Source organism: Ooceraea biroi, chromosome 6, assembly GCF_003672135.1.
Source record: "Ooceraea biroi isolate clonal line C1 chromosome 6, Obir_v5.4, whole genome shotgun sequence".
Lineage (NCBI taxonomy): Eukaryota > Metazoa > Arthropoda > Insecta > Hymenoptera > Formicidae > Ooceraea > Ooceraea biroi.
This window is the reverse complement of record NC_039511.1, coordinates 14,123,215-14,141,146: the sequence shown is the minus strand read 5'-3', so window position 1 is coordinate 14,141,146 and position 17,932 is coordinate 14,123,215. Positions and strand designations below refer to the sequence as shown.

Sequence of the window (17,932 nt, the reverse complement as noted above, 5' to 3'; positions counted from 1 at the left end):
AGACCGAGCGTGTTCTCAACTTGGCTGTGAATCACAGGTAGAAAAAGAGAGAAAGCAGGCGAAGCATTGTTCTCTCTCTCTCTCTCTAAGGAAAGAAGAGTGGGGGTAAGAGCGGAGAGTGGGGAAGACGCGACAGAGAGAGAAAGAGATCCCCCACCTACTTTCCGTCCTTTTCTAGCTGTGCTTCACGCTTTGCGCTTCACGCTCGGTCTATTCTTACTATGTCTATGGTATTATCAGAGAGAAACCCGAGAGCGGCCACCAGCCTCCACGGGCACATTTCCTGACGTTTGACGCGCCACCTGACAAAGTGGACGTGAACTAGGTCGTTACGCTCGGTAATAATACATGATTCGTGTCCAAACTATTCACAAGGAAGCTTTCCCATGTAAACTCTCATAAATGCTCGCGCCGCGATTAGCTTCTCTACTAGCCGCCTCGGAGCGCGAGGTTTGGGGTTTTATACCACCCCCCACTGTCGTCGCCTCCTCTGTCTCTGGGCAGCCCTAGACAAAGGTTCCTTGTCTCTGGCGATCAGCTGTTTTGATTCGCAACCAAGCAGCCGATCGACCGGAGCCTACACGTGTCTCCGACCGGGCTACGCTGTTTCTTACGATGTTTGTCTCCGCGACCTCGCTTTTTCTGGCAAGGTAGCGGAGACAAGCAAACAGCCGACTCGCCCGCAACAGCCTTCCAGAATCTTCTGGAAAGTTCCCGCTCCTCGCAATGCCGGGAATCAATCGCGCTTTTCCGCGAACAACTTTCGAACGAGTCATAGTGCGTTCGAAAGGGAAGGTAAAAATAGGGTTTGGGTGTATGAGCCTTGGTTTCGGAGAAATTTACATCTAAAGCCTATTACACAATGCAAAGGAACAGGGACTAACCAATCGCGTTACACGATTTGAGTACGGATGACCAAAGTGAAATTGTGAAATTATATAGAATATGTATTTACCGATCAATGAACGCTACTAAAATTATTCAGATCGCATTTCCCACTTTTACTATCTTAATCATAAAGAATATATATGGAACAATTCATTGTGCCATAATAAATCTCGTATTGTACTATTTTTCCTGTTGAAATTTTAATATTAATCTATTTAGAAAGAGATTTGTTAATTTTGTTTCCAACGTAAAGATTATGTGTATTTGCTTTCTCCATGTAGACCCGCGGCGATACGGCACCGGTGGGGGGATAAGGGTAGGAGAAAGGAAAGGAAGGAGTCCCCCAGGGAGCGCCCGACTCCGAGAGGATAAAGTCACTAGATTGATAAAGTACCGCAATCCGTGGTAAAATACGTGGAATAAAAATGGCGTTGGAAGTGTATTTAGTGCAAACATGCAACTTATCAAGACACTAAGTGCAATTCTACGAAGCAGCGTTGCGTTGTATCTCCATTGAGAAAGGTTACATATTGTGATAGATCTGAAGAGAACATAATTGTGATGAAAACACCGTGTAGTTGGAATTAAAATGGCGGACGATTGCGGTACTTTATCAATCTAGTGACTTTACGAGAGGATGGAACGGGAGAATGGAACGGACAGGTCTCGACAGGCCCAGATTCTGAAGGGGACAGTCGTCAGGTGCACAACGGTTGTTCCGAGTTTTCTTTTTTTCAACTTGTTATTTCGTATTTTGTATTTCACTCATTTTTGCAATTGGCCGTATCGAACCTAAAAAGGATCGGGTGCCATTAAACACTAAGAAGAAGAAGAAGTCTCGACAGGCTCGATGGGGCGTGGCTTAAGGCCATCACACATAAAATTCCGTAAGGACGTAAGACGTAAGCGTAAGCAAATTGACCAATCCCAATGGAGTATTGGGCTCTCCATAACCCCTCCAGAGCCCAATACTCCATTGGGATTGGTCAATTTGCTTACGCTTACGTCTTACGTCCTTACGGAATTTTATGTGTGATGGCCTTTATATACGTGACGTCACGTCGGCCACAGTGGCGTAGCGCCACGGGGCGCGCAGCATTTCGCGTAACGCAGAGCAGTAGCGTAGTGTTAAGGCCCAAACACACAAAATTCCGTAAGACGTAACGTAAGGATTCGACCAATCGCGTTGCTCGATTCGGCCGTCCGTAACCGACTCGAGCAACGCGATTGGTCGAATCCTTACGTTACGTCTTATGGAATTTTGTGTGTTTGGGCCTTTACACTGTGTTACACATAGACATAATAAGAATAGACCGAGAGTGAAGCGCAAAACGTGAAGCACAGCTAGAAAAGGACGGAAAGTAGGTGGAGGATCTCTTTCTCTCTCTGTCGCGTCTTCCCCACTCTCCGCTCTTACCCCCACTCTTCTTTCCTTAGAGAGAGAGAGAGAACAATGCTTCGCCTGCTTTCTCTCTTTTTCTACCTGTGATTCACTGCCAAGTTGAGAACACGCTCGGTCTATTCTTACTATGTCTATGGTTATGCGTTATGCAAAAGTCTGTGTTGCGGCCTTAAGGCCTGTGTCCACGATCCAAGAACTTTGTCAAAGTTCTAGTTCCGAGAAATGTGTAGCCAATGAACTTACAGTTTTTACGTAAAAGCTGCATGTTGATTGGCTACACATTTCTCGGACCTAGAACTTTGACCAAGAACTTGGGTCGTGGACACAAGGCTTTATAGATGCTGTGCTGACAACACTGAGTGGGATAACTTTGCATGTTCCGAATCGATATTCAAAGATAATTTGGATAAATGGAAGAAACTAATGTTGCTTCTTCGGTCACTACACCTACAATCGAAGATGAGAGGAAAATACAGTGGCGTAGCCAGACCTACGTTTTGGGGGGGGCTAAAAAATATTGCAAGTGTGTCAGCTCTTAATCTTCGCGGTCCTTATATCCTCAGCCGCGGGAAGTTTTAATTACGAGTAACGATTCCGCGAATTCGCCCTCTATCGTTGTTTTGTGGTGTTATCTCGCGTATCGAGGATGTTTATGATTAAGGGGAAGCTGGAATTGCTAGTGAACTATTTTTTCACTATAGCGATGGTAATTGCAGTTTCGAAAATTCTCTTTATTGCTTGTGCGGAATAAAAAATCCTTTTCCACAAATGAAGTATAGATAGAAAGAAAGTCCGCTCTACAGGACTTTATATTCAAAATGGAAAAAAGTTAAAAACTTGCATTTGTCTTTTCTAACTTTTTTCCATTTTGAATATAAAGTCCTGTAGAGCGGACTTTCTTTCTATCTATACTTCATTTGTGGAAAAGGATGTTTTATTCTGCACAAGCAATAAAGAGAATTTTCGAAACTGCAATTACTATCGCTATAGTGAAAAAATAGTTCACTAGCAACTCCAGCATCTCCTTAATTGATAAACCTCAATTCCGCCATTTTCGATCCCACTAGAAACTAGACCAATCAGGTGCGAATCCACGATGTCCATGCTCTTACTTGAGGTTCTCTACTGTATACAAGACCGTGATCTATACCGCACGAGATCAAGTTTGTTGGTCCTGTTGACCTGTATAATAAAACCTAGATATGGCGGAGAAATATGCAATTGCTAATGACGAGCAATGCCCGCCAACGAAGAGAGCCAAATTAGACGACAAAAGTTTGACCGAGAACGCAAAGGAAGAAAACGCGAGCACGAATGCGAACGGGAAAACCCCGAGCGAAAACGATGACGGCGGCGTACATGAAAGTGAATTGAACCTATCGGCATTCGAAGTGACGAGGGTGCTGCAGAATAATTGCGCGCGGAAATTGATATGTTTAGAGGGAAAATTCGAGGACCGCGAGGGCCCAGCGGTGGTTCTACTCGAGCAGAAGAGTTTCCCTTACGACAACTTGGTCCTAAAGAAGAATTTCTTTGATGAGAAAACAATTTTCGAAAAACACTTTACGAATGATATCTACGGAAATTATGATTGTTTCCCATCGGGCAGATGCAACAGTACATCGATTTTTGTTAATCACTTATAAACTAATATATCAACATGTTATACATTTTTAATAGATATGTCTGTTTGTTAAGGTTTAAAAGCGACTGTAGTATATCCAGCCACGCAAAATCATATTGACAAGTATAAGAAACAACAATTACATATAATAGACGAAACGTATGAACTCTATGAACAAGTTACTCTTCCTCACATAGAGTCTACGAGTTTCAGTTTGGAGGTATACATTATTTCTAACTTGTGCTTTGCTGTAAAAATGTATATAAAAAATTGTAATTATTTTCAGTGGATAACTAATATACTGGAGCATAAAGCCGAACAGGAAAGTGTTATTTACGAGGATCCTGACAAAGATACAGGTTTTGTATTGGTGATAGATTACAAGTGGGACAAGCAGCCAGACACGTTAAAGTTACTAGCTCTGCCTTTTCAAAAGATAAGATCGTTGAGGGAGTTGAATGGCTCTCACCTCCCTTTATTAAAAAATATAAGAGACGCTGGAACAGCGGCGATTAGCAAGAAATTTAATATACCTGCATCACAACTTAGAATATATTTTCATTATCAACCATCGTATTATTACTTACATGTGCACTTTTGCTACCTCATGTTTGATGCGCCAGGTAAATTGATCTATCAAAATTACTCTAAGTTAATAATTTATAATAAATAAGTATACGTTATCATGTCAATGTACTTAAAAAGTACAAGATTTTCTTTTTTCTCTGTAGGTATATATGTGGAGAAAGCGCATCTTTTATCAACAGTTATACGTAACTTGGAATTGATGCCGGATTACTATACAAAAGCAGTTCTCTCTTATGTAGTGTCTAAAGGTAGTCCACTCTATGAAAAGTTTAAATCGCATGGAGTCTTGATGCCAGAAACATCGGAGACGTGCGAAACACGTTAGATATAAGTAATAAACAGTATAAATGACAGAATAACTTTATATCGGAAAGACGTAAGTTACTTGTTTTTTTATACTTATTTTTTATACATATTGATATAGGCGATGAAAAAACGAGATGAAATTTTGTTTACCGTCGAGCAGTTACAATCACAAAAATTATTACTGACACGATTCTATCAAAACCTTTCTTGCCTCTGTCATGGAAGCTCTTAATGTAACACTACTTTATGTGTGAGATTAAAGACAACACAATAGGTTTGGAACATCCAGTGTATATTTTATTAGAATATGCAGGATATTTTTATTTCAAATTTTCTAATTATTTGCTTTAAGTAATATATACACACACACATACATATGTATGCATATCATAAAATTTGGAGCCTGGAGAAGCTTAAAGATTCTCATGATATACACACAATTGTCTAATGCAAAAGTATTGTATAATGTATAAACATATTATATATACGTATGTATATATAATAAACACTATATTTACACATAAAAAAACTGATAAACCATAATGATTTTGTAGTAAGGACTAAAATAATAAATACTTTATTATTTATAATTTTTTTACTCTGTCATTTTTTATTATTCTGTATGTGATGCGTCGACACATTTATATAGAGAACTCTAAAAACATTTTGGAACATGAGAAAAGAAACTTATGTATGTGACATACATATCTGTACACAGATATATATTTATGCATATGTATGTTTACTGTTCTGATGAAAAGTTTGTTTTATTAAACATTATCTAGTTGCATATGAATTTGTTTAATCTTATAATAATCGGCATCCGTTTTCATATCTAACATAAGACATCTCCAGGATTAATAGGAATACGTAAGTACAACTATGCTTTATTTGTAACACAATTATATATAACACAACTCAAGTATGTTAAAATTAAGTTTCATATTGCCACGATATTGCCAGCTAATGAATTTGTCATACTTTATTTTTGTATTGCTCATAATTACATCAAACACATCTTATTCTGTTTTATAAGCAATCATTTTCATGGTTTGACGTTTTTCGAAGAATGACTTTTCCAAATTTTTAATTGCCACTTTACGGGCAGATTATCTATAAAAATCTATAAAGCTTTATTTTTAAATAAAAGAGCAAATATTCTCAAAATATATTAATGAAAAAATAAGAATTAAATGTAATGTCGGTTTTTATCACTCTAATGATATCATTAAAATAAACGTTATGAATCAGAAACTTCCCTCTTTGTTTTTAATCTGTTTCATGTGGAAAGAATAGTGAGATATGGGCAGGCGTGGGAATGAAATAATGCAATATTACAATAGTAATATTACAATTAGGTTTGGTTGGAGTTAGTTTCCTTATTGTATTAATACAATATTTATGGTGAATATTTTAACTCACAGCAAGGAGAGAAAAGAGAGGGAGAGAGAGCAACCTGATACTTATTAAATTATATAAACCACATAACAAATATAGGAGTTTGATAAACCTCAATCTTCTATAGTTGCAGATACATAAATTGTATAATACGCAATACAGGTTTTTACACAACGTTTATTTTAATAAATATTATTTGTGTGTGTGCGCACGCACGCGTGCATGTATATAGCGGTATATATAGTAAACAATGAAAAGAGTCATCTATTGTTAATATCAATGATCTTTCGGTTATAATTTTGAAAAATTGTAGTCTTTTCATACAACTGAACTACAGCGAAAGATAGATTGCATTGTATAATAATAAAGTTGTAAATTTTTGTTGATTATCTTTACATGTTCTGTAATTAATATTCGTTGAACTTACAATTGAGTTAACTGATCGTCAATCTTTTTTATATTAATCGACAAATCGTATATATTATTGCTGTCCACTCGGTTGTCTTTTTATTTATTTGAAACTATCAATTATTATTATATATGATGAGAAACACACTGATCGCATAGAGTACAAAGCATACAGTAAAACTAATAACATGGGCGAGACGTGTCTAGATGCGTAACTATACATATATATATATATATGTATGTATGTATGTATGTATGTATGTATGTATGTATGTATGTATGCATGATTAAAATTTAAGAGTTTCGATAATTTCAACATATTAAAAAATACTTTTGAGATGTCCTTCTGCCAGCAAACAATTTCATTTATTTATGACATTTATTTCAAGATTCTCCGATTTAAATAAAGCATTTAAAAGTTACTAAAGTTAGATAAAGTTATTAAACATCATCATACCAACTATATGGCTTTTTTCAGGATTTGTCATTTGTACATAAGTCTCTTTTGCATCTGGGCCCATCGAATGATAGCAATGCACGAAACATTATATATAATGTGTGAATGTTTGCTTTTAGTTAAATTTACAATGATGTTGCCACAAAAGTCACTCATGATTTAATTAATTTCTACATTATAATATTACAAGGAGAGAGAAATTTTAACGTTTATTTTTACTCGATAAAAAATTGTACATTATTTTGCAAAGATGAAAGAAGAATTTATAAAACGAATCGATCAATTGATCGATTGATAAACGAAAGATATTAGACAAAAAAAGTCTTGCAAATATAACATTACAGCACCAATCAGAAATGCCATCGTTCGAACAGGGCTCTGAAGCGCAGTTACACATTACGAACTAACGACAGAAACGCATGTATGATAACGGCATATATGCTAATTCACGTTTTGCGAATTTTACGATGGGTCGATCATTAAAGTATTTTTCTGCCAGATTCTTGTTTCTCTTCTTTAAATACTGTCTCGCGTATGTGATAAATACATACGGAGCACGTCAGAGTATAATACATCGATTGGGCATATTAGATTTACACGCGATATGGTATCCGTTTGTTTTATCCGAAAAACATTATAATACGTTAAAACGTTTTGTCAACAAGATCTTTCGCATTGATTTTCTAACTAATTGATAATAATAAGGACATTTGCGTGTACGGTCGCGCGATACATTGATGAGATCAATAGCCGTGTTGCACCTAATATGCTATATTCATCGCTCGACGAGCTAACTTAACGCTAAACAACGGAATAAGTACAGAGACAGTTGAGTGTTGGAAGCGCATAAAATGTTAAATAACTAATATATAAAAGGGACATCCGCGATAAAATCTTGTTAACTGGAATTGCGATCAGACTCGACACTGTACTCTCGTATAAAACGGAAAAAATTTATTGTCTTCGCCAAACTCTTAATAAATTAGCTACGTAATATCAGAAAACTTACAAATTATACAGGAAGCGGATATTACAAAAAAATCTTAATTTGTGCACGCTTTTCATTTTTCTCTCTCTCTCCCTCTCTCACACACACAGGTCTAACATAAAAATTAAGTACTTATGCTGATTATATACGCGCGTCTTCCTCTCATAGCGCAAAGTGAAATAAAGCGTTTGGAAATAGGAAACTTACCTACGGTGATTGATTAATTATTTCATATTAATTTATTTTGATAAGAGAGAGCATCATTGCATGTTAAATAAAATAATTATACATATATGCATGTATATACTCGTGGATAACTGTATAACAACTATTCGTTTCTCGACGAGTATACACAAATAAATATGTAAGCGAATGTATATATACACATGATATATATGCGCGCGCGCGCGCGTGCACGCACGCATGTGTGTGTATGTGTATTGTGTATGCGCGCGCACTTGTTTTTTAGTTTTGTATGTGTATGTATATCACAATAACTCAATATATACGATATTATCTCGTTAATTAATAATATTACTTGCTTATCAAGAACCAGCCTTTTGATGGAATTAAATCCAAGATAAGTAAATTAGCCAAAAAAAAACGAAAAGGGATTATTACAATACACCCTGGTCAGGTACATACAAATTATTCACGATTGATACGTTTTTGACAAATCAATAGACTGTTCCTCCTTTATTATCCTCCTTCTTTCGTTGACATGCCTTTCGATCGAATTTAGTACGTAGATTTTCGCTATCGAACAAAATGGGCAAGTATGTTTTTTATAAATTAAATTAATCTCATATATAGCAAAAATGACTATGCCACGCAAGTGCCCTAACAGTTACATCAATGAGACCTTATAAGACGGTATCAAAGTTTTCTTCCGGCAAATATTTACATATCTCCATGTATGGTCTTCGTTACATTATCTGTGTACAAATAAGTGCAAGTGAACACAAATCTAATTACAACTTATCAACGATTTATTCACAAGACCAAAGAGCAATACTTTTTGTTTTGACACTGGGGCAACAATTCGGAAACAGAAATGCGTATACGGTTTTGTTTTACTTTCCATAAACCGTAGTAACTGTCGAGGCTATCTCCACATTTACTGAGATACATGAATACAATATACCGTTACTAAAGTATGCAATTAAAAAAAGCTCTTATGTATCTTCCTTAGGAATAACGAATTAGCACTGCTTTTCTTTTTTTAAAGACTGGAGTTCAAAATTTATGATACGCATTGTGCAGGAAAGCCTTTACAACGTCGTTTTGTATGTGGATCATCATCTAGGAAATATAGTTCCATATAATAGTTATATATAATTCGTTAATGAGTCCAGATACTAAATCCTGACGAGTTGAAAAGTTTTACTATCTTTTCCAAAGAAGAAAACTTCGAACAAATTATAAATACTTAACAAATATTTGTGCTTGTAGAACTTCCTCCGTCGCTTGACTAGTTGGTCATGATCCACTATTAGCGTCCGTAAATAAATTGTCATGACAGTGCTTTGTATATACAATTATGGAAGAATGACCTCGGTAATAGTTAACAAATTACACAACGTTTGCAACGTAACGAAGCAAGTACTGGCTTTCTTGCGGATAAAATAAAAAAACGCAGACTTTATTAAAGTCGATTAATTATTCGACTTACTTTACTTCTAATCGTTAGCGATTAATAATTCGTAATGCCAACACATTCTCTTCAACAATTGTTTTTTCGAACGTCCCGCGAACCAAAATTAAATAAAATCAAATAACGATTTTTTAATCAAATTTTGAAGATAAAGGTGCATATAAATCTGCAAAAACTGACATTATATATAGCACCTTTTAACTAGCATAATTAATGAACCAATAGATAGATGCACGACTTGCATGCATGAGTATTTAAAATGCACTTGAACAATATGCATTCTCAATACGCCATAAAATATAGATATTTTTTTAAAGTCGACACAGATCTCTTGTAAATATTACAGTACCATCTACAATGGTGCTATAATTTGTCAAGGTCATGTAACACTTTGTATACACCTCTGTACCTAATCGTAATAACAGAAGAAAGAATTTTGTCGATTTTATATTCACTCACTTCATATAATTCCATCAACCCTCAATCTTGTTAAATAATATAAATTAAATATTCTTACTTAAATAGAGCGATCCACACATATGAAAATAACTTTGCTCTCCATCTTTGTACTCGTAATAAAATTACTACCTCGCATCTAAACTTTTCCTTTCTTTTTAACAAGGGAGAGAGATATATATGGCATTACATAATCTTACGTATAATCAATATAATCATATTATGCGCATGCCAGAATTTTCGAATTAAATAAGTTTATCAACTTAACTTTTTTCATATATATATCAACGAATTAGCTCCTACAAATCAACCATTTTTATCACTTATCGAAATCCGTACGCTCTCGCTCTGGCGAAAGACGGTAACGGGTTACTTCCGTTTGAAAGCCAATACGTAAAAGAGAATTATTAAATTAAAAGTACGCAAATTTAAAAGCATAGAAACATGGTGTACGAGAGTATCATTATATGGGTATATGGTACCTAAAACGAGTTTGGCGTCGTGACATTTACTTTGATCCTTTTCAGATGATAAACACTTATTTCCACATGTGCTCTGCCAATGGCTTTTTCTGTTTAATAGTCGGATGATGTAAAATGGCTCGACACGCCAATGATATTAAATAGAATTTGTATGATGGACTAGCTTCAGTTATATGACTTGAGGAAGAATACAAATCTTTGACAAGTCATTATGTATGTTTAGGCATATGCTGCAGGAAGATCTTATTGCGGATAGTAAAATAATAAAATATTCTTTGAATTTCCATGAAGATCAATTGGAATTTTTCTTTGTAATTTAGAATGCTAACAGTATATAGTCATAATATATATACATATATATATTACATATACATGTGTGTATATATATATATATATATATATAACTCGGAAGTGCCATAATTTAACAATACACATTTTGTGACTGTCCTGTTAGCAATATATATGTATGTAACATACAAATTGGATTTATAAGACAATTGTTGAAAATGCTTTCGCAGAGTAAGCAAACGTATCTTATGTGTAAACTATAATTAGCATATTGATCTTCAATTGAAGATGGACTATGTTACATATATATTATACAATACATTGCATAATATATAATATTCACACATAAAAACACTTACTGAGATCACCGAGATGTAGATTGTTACGTCCATTGTAAGATCGACCCACAACATAAATGTTATAAATTAAGACTCTGTCATCACTGGATCTTGCCTTGACGTACTAAAATTCAGTGTCGCGTCATATGATCATAAGTAATGTCAACGGTTCCATTCCTTCTGAGAGGACAAGACACGATACAAAACATGTTTCATAAAGTTTCTCATGGAAGACTTTCATGGGTAAATTCTTTTATATATATATCGTGGAGAAGCATACCTAATAAAAATATTGTCTTAAATAGAGAAGATGAAAATGGCAGAAATTCAGTAACCGATATCAATACTTGTATTTTTTTTGGTTCGTGTATCCTCGGAGGAACTGAATGCGATATTTCCACGGAGAAACTTGAAACATCCTTTTGTAGTTAATGTATCCTACTATCGGGTTCTGTGATGAGGATCGCAGTTCTTAAGCTTCGGTTGACGCTACGAGGGAGCCTTTAGGCGTGTACGCTGTCGCATTCGGATCCAAATTCGACACGGTACACCCTGGACAGGGACTTTCGTTTGAACGTATTTTTGTTCCCGCTACTCTCACTTCACTATTTAAACGGAGCTTGGACGTCGCACAGGTTGGCGCTGGACCAAATGTGTCTTGTGGCATCACAGCTAAATCTTGCGCTATTTTTGTTTTCAACATTTCAATTTCTTTCTCTTGAGATCTGATGTAGCCTGATTTAACAGAGAACAATATGTTATGCGGTCGGCGTCAACAATTTCGAGTAAACGCATCAATCTTTGCCCCTTCTTTTTGAAAACATTCTTTTGTAATGTGTTATAAAAAACAATATATATATTCTATATTGAATGAAGCGAATAAAGCTGTAAATGTCACTTACCCTCTCTGATTTCTAACTGTCGCTTGACCTCGCCGAGTGCCGAAAAGAGATCAAGTTTTATACGCGTCTCCGCGCTCAAGCTGTTCTCCAAATGCGTGTTTTTATCTTGCAACGCATTCAGCGCGGTGAGTAGAATCTCAGACTCTCTATGGTTCTCCTTGCAACGTGTCGCGTCTTTTTCCAGTGCGTTACACCTAATTACATCATCGGTGCAATATTTATATCGTTAATCGTTGCATTATCGTCATCGCGAAGCGTACAATCTACGTTATGCCTACCTTTCCTCCTTTGATTTGAGTTCACGGCGCAAACTTTTAAGATCCTGCTCCATTTGGGATCTTCGATTTTTGCATGCATCGGTGCACTCTTGTCTGATCAGCGGAGGGGGCGGCGGCGGAATCGCGGAGCGTGCCTCCTCGGCAGCCCGCCTTGCCTTCCGCTCGTTGGCCAGGGACACTTCATACGCGGCACGCTGTTTTCTCTCTTCTGCAATTCGTTTTTCCAACGATGCCATCATTTGTTTGTCCAGTTGACGTCCCGCCATCACGCCATGTAATCTATAATGTCCAAATTTATATTTTACAAACGCCATATATATTTATATAATACATTACGAAAATGATTCTTTTCGTCTTTAATGTTATTTATGACAATGTCAATTGCACTGAAACTTATTGTTATTGCTTATTATAATTTTTGCGCGTATGTATGGTCTCGGTATTCTTTCACGTTTGGAATTATTCTTCATTGTGAAAATTGAGATGTATTACTCTATTCAATATAAATAAAAACTAAATAATTTTATTAGAAGCAATTATGAAATATACTCACTTGCTTTGTAACTGATCGTTGTCCAATTGCAGCTGTTGAATATCGTTTTTGGCTTGTCGTTCACCATTCAGCAAAGTATTAACCTGCGATCGTAGTTCCTGCTCCAACTGCCGACTGGACTGCAAATCTGATTTCAAGCGTTTAATGTCCGCCTCGAGCCTGCGACACATCAGTAACCTATTTCAACGACAAATTATGCTGAAGAAATCAATGCGGAATCTACTAAGGAAATACAAAATAGTACAAGACACTCTTCTTGATATCTACATGCGAAGTACAAAATACCGGACTTGTCATTTTGAGTTTCAATCGGTACCTTTAAAAATGTGATTAGGAATTATTAGCAGAAATTTCCATTTCAATGATTTAGACGAAAAAAAGAATTCTCATTGCATAATATACCTTTGATAATAATCATCCTGTTTCTGTTGTTCCGCCGAGTCACCTGTATTTTTAACTTGCCGAGTCTTACGTTCACGTTGAACGTTGCTGGTCGACGATGAGTCTCGAGCATCCTTCATGTTACTCCATTTTCCCGTCACCGAACCGTTCGACTGCGATTTTATCGCGGTGTGCCCACAGCCCTTGATAGATTTGTCTTTTTCTACTTCATTTATGTCAAAATCATTTACAGATCTGCATTGCAAAAAATTGTCGCAATAAGTATCTTTATATTAAATGAAAGGAAATCGAAGTGAAAGTAAGAAAATACACTTTTTCTTTTTCAACAATAAAATAGATCGTACCCAACCCTCTCGATGATCTGTATGTCACTGTGCGATACCGTATTCCCGTTACTGTGTATAAATCTCTTATCGCTTTTGTCTGACGGTGAATTATTTGATACATTATGTTTATTATGCTGCTCTTCCTGCCTCTCGCCCTTATCTAAAGATTTTCTGTGAGTACTCTTGCTAGCAGCACTCTGCGTTGGTGATGTAATTTGGCTACTACTGTGTATCCCACCATTTTGTACGTTTGTTTCTATAGAATTGTTATTACTCCCTGAAAGAAGAAACGTGCACGTATTGAAATGCGTCTGCGACGCACGTATTGAATCGCAGATAAGACATACTCGCTGGGATACAGATTGATAATAAATACAAGCTACCTCTGCTCTTTTCAGGACTTGGATTATACTGTGGACTCAATTTATGCGTTTGAGTTTTAACATGCTGCTCTAGCGACGCAGCAGCAGCAGCAGCATGTTGCACCTGCGACTGCACTTGCGGTTGGATTTGCTGCATCGACATAGCTTGTTGCTCTAGAGGCAGTGCTTGTTGCAGTAATTGCAGGTAAAACTCATTCTCCTTTGCCACATCTTTCTGTTTCCTCTGTCAAGCGAAAAAATAAATCGATAAATCATAGAATCATTGTATGATATAAATGATAATATTGTAAAATGTTACGTTCATAAAACTGTTGGATACTAACCTGCCTCATTCTGTAGCCTACATAGCTCTTAAAACCAAAGCCCAATGTAACTACAGGATAGCCAATGCTAAAAATATTTATCATAAATTTTAATACTATATAATTATAATTATATAATTGAAATATTAAAATATTTTAATAGTTAAATTACATACACGCATAAATACACGCGCGAGTAATAAGAAATGGTCTAATCTAATGTAGAGCGTTTTCCAGCTAAGACATGCTACACCGCACCACGTAAGAATATTGCAATCAATTATTTTTATAGAGTTAACCTAACTTTTAATGAGGATATGTGTCTATTATAAATTAGTTTTGTCGCACACAATCGTAATTAATGATTACGCGGATTCTGAAAAGATAGAATATCTAACAAATGTTTGTGTTGATAAGCGATAAAAGTTTTGTTTTTTATCCTTCTTAATATCCTACCATTAATTTTTAAACTATAACTTGAATCATTAAATAGAATCAGAGCTCCATAGTCTTTTAAATCTCTAATTTTCTTCCGCCTTTATTCTAAATTGTAAGTATTATGTATATCATTTAATTGTGTTCAAAAGTTTTGTTACCACTAATTTAAATAATATATAAGATGTTCTAAAATGTTGGTTACATTGGAACGTCTGATATGCTAGTACTTTGGTTTTTACTGTGTCGAGTAGTATAATCTGACTGTATGGCAGTAAGAACATTCCATGTTGGACACAATGTTACACTGTCACCTGTGTAACTTGCTGGAAAACTCCCTCTTATACTAAAAACCCTTTCTTATAAAGAAACAAAAAAGACACAATACCAATGTGCTGCAAATGGCCGACAGAGGTCTAGATGAAATGGCATATGACGTAAGTCACGCAACCGCACTGCTGCCTCTATATAAAGAAATAGTAGCCACAGCATCACAGTCGGTAGACACACTCCTTTATCTGTACAACATCAACATTAAATTAATCTTTTATATTCATCGAAAATCATAGTCTACTTTATTCCAATGTACTTTGCTTTCCAGAAATTCTAAAAAAAATTTTAATTTCTCGAGATCATCTCGACATAATGGAAAATCATATTTCGATATGTTTCGTGTTTACTTCTACCTTAAATAGATTTGTTTTTGTATACCTGTGTGCCAAACGTACTGCACCCAAACATAAGTGCTGGCAGCAAAGAATAGCCAATGCACAGGGATGAAGAAAAAGCAAATCATGTCTGATGTGAGCGCAATACAAATAAAAAATACAGAGAAGGCCTGAAACAGAGGGACAACATGTAATACTTCATGTATCTAATAATATCCCTTTATGGTAAATCATTGCGCTATTGTGTAACATTAAGCCGTTACTTACCAAGCCTTGATATTTAAACGAATCGTAAACGCTTCGGAGGAGCAGCCAGAATGGCCACAGAAATTCAAAACGGAATTCTAAAATAAAGTCTGCTAAAATCACCATGGCCCAGACTATGAGAAACTTCAGATAAAGCAAAGTACTGAAACAGATGCAATTGCACATATCAATAGGATGACAAGGATGATCTGTAACTCGTGACACGTTACGTTACAAGATCTACCCAAGTACTTTACATCTTCCTTTTTCATTTCAGTACGCAGAGATACATTGAAAACAATTTGCACGACTAGGTACTAAGTCACAGTGCAAGATAATATTATCGAAAGTGCAACAACTTATGTAACGCTCAACAACATCTCGAGAAAACAAGAACGCTGTAAAGTCAGTCGGTCGTCCAGTCCGCTTGTCGGCTCGTGTCGTGACACTAGCCGTCCACAAAGCGCATCGTGTCGCGACACATGGAGGCATAGGCTCACCGGGTGTACGTGCGTGTGCGCAAGGATGCGGTGGGATTAACTGGAACGAAGAATCGGGAGAGAGACCGACGGCGGAAGAGGCGCGAGGATGCGTCTCGGTCGGGAGGTAAACGCGAGCATCGGCGAGTCGGGCGACTTCGCGATAACCCCCGAGCGCGTCGATCCCGCGACGCGACTCGCATCGAGCCCGCTCGCCGCGGGTTTTTGGTTATTTTCAGACCGCACGGCCATTCCCCGATGTAAACGTACGCGCATATGGCGGCGGGAGGGATTTACCTTCCGTAGATTCCCTCGGTGAGCTTGTTGCGTTTCAAGGGCCTCCGGAGCTTACCGCACTCGACATTTCTCCTCTTCATATTCCTCGACACTTTCGCCACCAGCGGAGCGACGTTACTCGCGGCGCGCTACGCGAACGGAAAAAAGCAGCCGCGACGGCGGACGCAACCTCGGCTGCGCGGGATACACACTCGCGTGCGAAAAAACGTCGGGCTCTCTCTCGCGCGCGCGACTTCTATCAGTCTCTTTTGTTGTCATTCGTCTGTGGACAGATTCGAGGTCTCACGGCGGTTTACCGAGCAGCTGATTGGTCCATCGCGGGACATGGCGCTTAATCGGGAACGAGAAATCACCTGCCGATTATTAATCGCGCGGTGCCGCGTACGGCCGCGGCCGCCTGCGTCGCGAAAATCGCAAAACGTCCCCGGTCGCTGGCAAAACGTGCCGATTGCCCTTTCTCTCCCCCTTGCGCCGCGATTTCCCGTCCTGTTACGATTTCGACTCTCTCTGCGAATCTTTATCGATCGTAGATGTCTCCCGACCGCGCTGCAGTTGGTCCATCGCTCGCGTTAACAGCGCTCCGACCTGGCAACGCCACCACGTTCCGTCTCCCTTCTTCCCGCGTGTCACCCTCTCTCTCTCTAACGCGCGTTACCAAGCAGGGCCACGATTTCGGCGCAGCTGCGCGAAAACCGTTACGGAATAATCATGCGTTGGTCGCGATCGCGACGTCGTCACGGAGGGCCATTGCAGCGGACAGGTGCGACAAGAGAAGACAACGACACTTGTCCATTCCAGCCTTTTCATTTTCCTCTATTGCAAAAGGTAGCAATAAAATATGAACGGACCTTAAGATCCTCCTCGCGTCAACTCGCGACTATTCGCGGGCTCTGAACGCGCCGTGCGATCACCGCGATGCGTGTGCGTCGAATTTCCTCGAATAATTTTCTGTACATCGTTCCGAAGTATTGGCATTATTACGATTCAATTTTTTCTTCCTGGACAAGCTGCATCGAGCAACGCGCAACGAGCATTCGCACGTATTGAAATATAAAAGCAGAGAGAAACCTGAGAGCGGCCACCAGCCTCCACGGGCACATTTCCTGACGTTTGACGCGCCGCCTGACAAAGTGGACGTGAACTAGTTCGTTACGCTCGGTAATGATACATGATTCGTGTCCAAACTATTCACAAGGAAGCTTTCCCATGTAAACTCTACTTTCGAACGAGTCATAGTGCGTTCGAAAGGGAAGGTAAAAATATTAATGTCGTGTTCGAGGGTTTGGGTGTATGAGCCTTGGTTTCGGAGAAATTTACATCTAAAGTGAGCATTTTCCAGCGGTACGAAAAGTACCATGAATAGCTACAATCCAGTTTGAAGCGC

At 37.7% G+C, this 17,932-nt stretch overlaps 2 protein-coding genes across 5 annotated transcripts; one reads left to right on the top strand and one right to left on the bottom strand.

The window, feature by feature from the left end:
* Positions 1 to 3,406: 3,406 nt before the first annotated feature.
* LOC105276707 (m7GpppX diphosphatase) lies at positions 3,407 to 5,396 on the top strand. Its single transcript, XM_011334545.3, has 4 exons — positions 3,407 to 3,907; positions 3,989 to 4,134; positions 4,201 to 4,537; positions 4,646 to 5,396. The coding sequence occupies exons 1-4, from the start codon at positions 3,493 to 3,495 to the stop codon at positions 4,825 to 4,827; spliced, it is 1,080 nt and encodes a 359-aa protein (XP_011332847.2). The 5' UTR covers positions 3,407 to 3,492; the 3' UTR covers positions 4,828 to 5,396.
* Positions 5,397 to 6,366: 970 nt separating this feature from the next.
* Positions 6,367 to 16,902, bottom strand: LOC105276705 (macoilin-1). 4 transcript variants are annotated; one of them, XM_011334542.3, is made up of 12 exons: positions 16,549 to 16,902; positions 15,794 to 15,935; positions 15,570 to 15,696; positions 15,247 to 15,376; positions 14,445 to 14,511; positions 14,119 to 14,344; positions 13,757 to 14,015; positions 13,413 to 13,646; positions 13,011 to 13,187; positions 12,458 to 12,736; positions 12,180 to 12,373; positions 6,367 to 12,012 (listed from the first exon to the last, which is right to left on the bottom strand). In XM_011334542.3, exons 1-12 carry the CDS (start codon positions 16,626 to 16,628, stop codon positions 11,750 to 11,752), a joined length of 2,178 nt encoding a protein of 725 aa, XP_011332844.2. In that variant the 5' UTR covers positions 16,629 to 16,902; the 3' UTR covers positions 6,367 to 11,749. The 4 variants fall into 4 exon arrangements, with proteins under 4 accessions (XP_011332844.2, XP_011332845.2, XP_026826627.1 ...); XM_011334543.3 differs by having other exon boundaries at positions 14,122 to 14,344; positions 16,549 to 16,900; XM_026970826.1 differs by having other exon boundaries at positions 13,011 to 13,169; positions 14,122 to 14,344; positions 16,549 to 16,898.
* Positions 16,903 to 17,932: the final 1,030 nt, after the last annotated feature.